Source organism: Myotis brandtii, unplaced genomic scaffold (assembly GCF_000412655.1).
Source record: "Myotis brandtii unplaced genomic scaffold, ASM41265v1 scaffold528, whole genome shotgun sequence".
Lineage (NCBI taxonomy): Eukaryota > Metazoa > Chordata > Mammalia > Chiroptera > Vespertilionidae > Myotis > Myotis brandtii.
Window position 1 is genome coordinate 7,554 of NW_005369930.1, and position 5,300 is coordinate 12,853.

The window sequence follows — 5,300 nt, forward strand, 5'->3', positions numbered from 1 at the left end:
TGGCAGGGGAGGGCAGTTGGGGGCGATCGGGCCGGCAGGGAGCAGTTAGGCTGGGAGAGGAGTGGTTAGGGGGTGATCGGGCTGCCAGGCAGAAGCAGTTAGGGGCAATCAGGCAGGCAGGCAGGCGAGTGGTTGGGAGCCAGTAGTCCCGGATTGTGAGAGGGATGTCCGACTGCCGGTTTAGGCCCGATCCCTGTGACTTCCTGTGGGATTGGGCCTAAACCAACAGTCGGACATCCCCCGAGGGGTCCCAGATTGGAGAGGGTGCAGGCCAGGTTGAGGGACAAACCCCCTCCCCCACTGCACAAATTTCATGCACCGGGCTTCTAGTATAGGATAATGTATGTGTTAATTCTGTTAGAACAGGGATAGGGAACCTTTTTTCTACCAAGGGCCATTTGGATATTTATATCATTCGTGGGCCATACAAAATTATCAACTTAAAAATTAGCCTGCTCTATTTGGTCAAACATTTAATTAACTCACCCCTAATGCCTTGGCAGTGCCAGGCCAAATGATTTCGGGCTGGACATTCCCCACCCCTGGTTTAGAAGGTGGAAACAGAAAACTTGTAACTCCTTTACTTAAAGATTAAGTGTGATAAACTTCTGTCATACAAGATTTAATTTTGGTCACTTAAGTACTATGTATTACATTTTAAATACATAAAAGAAAAACTGATGATTAAATGAATGAAACCAAAAATATCCTTCCACCTCTATTCTATTAATACTATTTCAAAAGTATTAGTGATGAAATAATTGCTGTCGTGGGTTTACAGGACAAAGGTTCTGTAAAACATTCTCACTTGTCTTTCTTTCAATTCTATGCTCCTAACATTATAGATTTTAAGGATAACAGAAAAACTGGTCTACAATGCTCTCACCTAATAAGCAATCTTAATAAATTTCATATACAAAAATATTGTATATTTTAAAGTAACTTTAGAAGCACTTATTCACTTGTATATATTAATGCATAACCAACATTATATTTGTCCTTGAACAATACTGTATATTTATTTTTAGAACCCCACATGATTATACCATATATCTACTTTAAATAACTAAAATTACATGGATAATATTAAATGAAGGGATGAAGTTTAAACTAAAGAAAAATAACAATTTTCACTTATATAACTATTTTTTTCAAAGGCAGCTGCACATATTTGAATAATTTTTAAAATTTGCACAGCATCTGACTTACAAAATTAGCTCAACAATTAACAGCCAAAAAATTAAAGCATACTAATGCTTAATTTAAAATAATGTTCTTTTTTTTTTTAAGAACTACAAGTACAAATCTTCTTTTAGCCACAGAATATGTTTTTGAGCCAAGATTTTTTTAAAAATGCAATTCTCAATCCATTCTTCAGATCTAGACAGATTAAAATATACACACAGTATTCTCAAAAGTAAAACATGAAAATAATAAACAAGAATTTAAAGCCACAGGAGTTATACTGTTTGAGTTAATACTTGCTTAAATTAGTGTTTTTTGTTTTTTGTTTTACGTTTGGGAAATAAAAGGGTTTGCCTTAGAAACTACTAGAAGAAGAAAAAAACCCTCAATAAAATCTTGAATCTTGCTGCCTCTCCCATCACAGCACAGATTTGACATTTCATATGAAATCTAAAAGCCTGCCGAGTGATTTGAATCTGTATATATTCAACATGTAGACTTTTTTTTAATGCAGACTTATTTATGCAATATGACTGTATTTATGCAATATGACTGTTGTTGTTAATCTTCATCTGAGGATATTTTTCCATTGATTTTTAGAGAGAGTGAAAGAGAGGGGGAGAAACATCTATGTGAGAGAGACACATCAATTGGTTGCCTCGAGTACGCGCCCCTACTGGGGCCAGGGATCGAGCCCGCAACCGAAGTATGTACCCTTGACTGGAATGGAATCTGGGCCCCTTGGGTGCGGGCCTACTCTCTGACCACTGAACCAAACCGGCCAGAACGCAGTATGGCTGTATTTCGATATGGAAAGCTCCATTCTTGGTGTTGATTTCAATAAAAATAACAACTGTTCCCAAGCTCCAACACAGGTTTCTTTAGTAAGAGCTTTTCCCAAAGCTCATGCAACAACTGAAGTTGTTTTAGTATTGCAACACTACTACACTGTGTTAAGAGATGGATGACTTTTCCTGACACATCAGAACTATTTTTATGATTTGGTACTGTTATTTATTTATTTATTTATTCATTTTATTATATATTTTCATTTATTTCAGAGAGGAAGGGAAGAGGAAAAAGATAGAAACATCAATGATGAGAGAGAATCATTCATTGGCTGCCTCCTGCACACCCCCCACTGGGGATCGAGTCCACAACCCGGGCATGTGCCCTGACTGGAATTGAACTGTGACCTCCTGGTTCATAGGTCGACACAACCACTGAGCCATGACTGGCCTGGCATTCTTGGTACTGTTTTTAAACAACTTTCTCACTACCAATATTCAGCCTAGATGGAACTGCTTGGGGAAAAACACTATATTCACAGGTGTAGCCACCTGGCCACGATACTATACTATTGATGGATCCCCTGCCACTAGTGATCCCAGTAGGGAGAGCTGACTGCCAACCAGTCTTTAGACTGCTCTCTTCTCATCCCACCCATAATCTACATCGATTAATAGTCACAATTCCATTTAAACTGGATTCTGCAGCTGGGTATCAGGAAGAGTAGGAGCAGCATGATGAAGGTCTTTTGAACACAGCATCAGAAATTCAAGAAACAACACTGGTCTGCTCCCTAGGATGGAAGGAAGCGAGTTCTTTATTGTCTGCCCTGTTGTCGCCGTACCCCTTACCTTTGTACCTGTTATACAGCTGCTCCAGCTTCTTCTTGTCCACTGTGTTTTTCATGGATTCCTTGTGGAACGAGTCCGGGTTTTGGAAGAAGTTGTCGGTGGCCACGTCTAGTTTCCACTCATTCTGTGTTAAGCAGTAGATGGCAGTTCTTTCGCCAGCCTGAGTAAATGCCATAAACTGGCGGACCTTGTCCTTCTGAGATGATTTAAGCTTATGCTTTGGGATGCAAAAGAAGCAGGAAAGCCAATGAAGCCAATCCAGAGGTTTGGTTCAGCATTCTATTCCTAATGCCTATATTTTAACTGGACTTAGTTTTTTTTTTCTTGTTGGGTGACTCAACTTCACTTCAGAATTACAGGAAGACAAAGGCTTGTTCTTCATCAGTTAAAAAGACTGCACAGTCTTCTGAAAATTGAAACGACAGCATCTATATAGCAACAGATATGCAAAGTCTAATCTTCAAAACATGATGAGAATCAATATTTTATACAAAATTTACATTCTGATCTCTACCCACTTCAATTTGCATGAGCACCTTATTTTTCCCTCAGTAAATCCCTCTTTATAATACACGAGGCCCCTGATGAAATGAGGCTGGGTATGCGACCCAAGGCCTGACCATATCACTGGCACCCAACTGTTCTCTTTGGCTACAATTAATTTCAGGCTCTAATGAACGGGAGGAGGGATTCCCAGTTCAAAAACATCTTTTTTTTTAAAAAGTTTTTCCCATTTTAAAATCGGCAGAACCGCATTGATCAAAACATACACACACAATTAAGCATAGTGTGCACTTCAATTTGCATGAGCACCTTATTTTTCCCTAAGTCTCAGTAAATCCCTCTTTATAATACACGAGGCCCTTGATGAAATGAGGCTGGGTACGCAACCCAAGGCCAGACCATATCACTGCCACCCAACTATTCTCTTTGGCTACAATTAATTTCAGGCTCTAATGAATGGGAGGAGGGATTCCCAGTTCGAAAACATCTTTTTTTTTAAAGTTTTTCCCATTTTAAAATCAGCAGTACCACATTGATCAAAACATACACACACAATTAAGCATAGTGTGAAAAAAATTTACAAGAGTTCCAAAAGCAGGTACAAAAAGCTCGTTACAACTAATTGAATATGATACTAATAGCAAGAATGTCTGTGTACATGAGACAGAAATAAAATAGAAAAATAGGGCAGAGGCTGTGAGGCAGTAAATAGCAAAACTGCCAAGTAACTGTACTATATATAGTATATAATGAAACAAAATAACATCTTAATACTTCCAGATATAAGATGGTAAAGTTTCCATTTATCTAAGGTAACTTGATTAAAATGATACTAGGAATAAAAGTGATTCACTAATTTCTGTAAACCAAAATGGACTCAATCTAAGATGCTAATACTTTACACATAAGGGGGACATTTTTACTTAATTGAGAATTTAAACTCAATCTTGTTTTAAAAAAGATGAGACAGCTTAAAGAAACACAAAATAAAATGTAACTTACAAACATATGTAAATGGAAAACAAGCTATAGATGAAGAAACTGAGAGGAGGGGAAAAGGAAAATAAGAAAGCCAAGGACACGATACAGACATGCACACCACATACAAGAGCTTCCCAGTTGCCAAAGCAGAGAAGATAATAGGACTAGTTGGAAAGCCTGTTTTTATAAGATTAAAAACCTACCAGTGGCCCAGAAGAGACACAGCTCCTCCTGGCACTGGAACCCAAAGGAAGCGTCCCCTGTGGCTGCTCATGAAAGGGCAGTGCGCAACGTCCCCTTCGTACCAGACCAACTCCTCACCAAGATGCCAACAACGAACAGCAGGGCAAGCTTCCAGAGCTGTTCTTAAGGCACCCTCCGCGCATGCTGAAGCCAAAAGAGCACAGCATATATAATTCAGCAGGAGCACAGACAGTGCAGTCCAGTACACTGCTCTCCGGGTATGGTCTGAGGACCCCAGGGATCCATGATGACACAAGCACCTCCACAACGATCCAAGCCACTCTCCGCCCTTCTCACTCTCACTGGTGTACTCTAGAGGCTTCCAGAGGCTGCACAGCTTGTGCTATCACAACAGGGTGAATGCAGAACACTTGAGAACCTGTCTTTTATTAAGCTGGACATTAAAGATAACTTGCAAAAAGGTAATGCAATGCAAATACATATGGGTTTATTATTACTAAGTATATAAATATTTTTAAACTTTCCATTTCCATTTCTAATATGGAACATACCAATGGCTACGACCCACATAAACAAAAGCTCTTTGGGGTCCCAATAATTTTTCAAAGCGTATAGGGGCCGTGGGACTAAAACGTTTGAGAACTGATCTAGGGTAACACAGAAAATTAACGATTTGGCTACTAAGAACAATGTTGATCATTTTGGGTGTTTGGTCCCATTTGGAATCTGATGAAAGTCACAGAACTTTCTCCAGGAAAACATATGTGGTACATGTGGTACACACAT

General features: G+C 39.2%; 1 protein-coding gene across 1 annotated transcript in view; it reads right to left on the reverse strand.

Moving 5' to 3' along the window:
• Positions 1 to 5,054, reverse strand: part of DCUN1D2 (DCN1, defective in cullin neddylation 1, domain containing 2) — a gene marked incomplete at its 3' end in the record, with an annotated part of 12,571 nt that extends 7,517 nt beyond the window's left edge. The window contains exons 1-2 of the mRNA XM_014548922.1: positions 4,514 to 5,054; positions 2,826 to 3,231 (exon numbers count right to left, since the gene is read on the reverse strand). Of these exons, the coding sequence (XP_014404408.1) occupies positions 2,826 to 3,000 (175 nt within the window). The remainder of the gene's footprint in view (positions 1 to 2,825; positions 3,232 to 4,513) is intronic.
• Between the last annotated feature and the right edge of the window lie 246 nt (positions 5,055 to 5,300).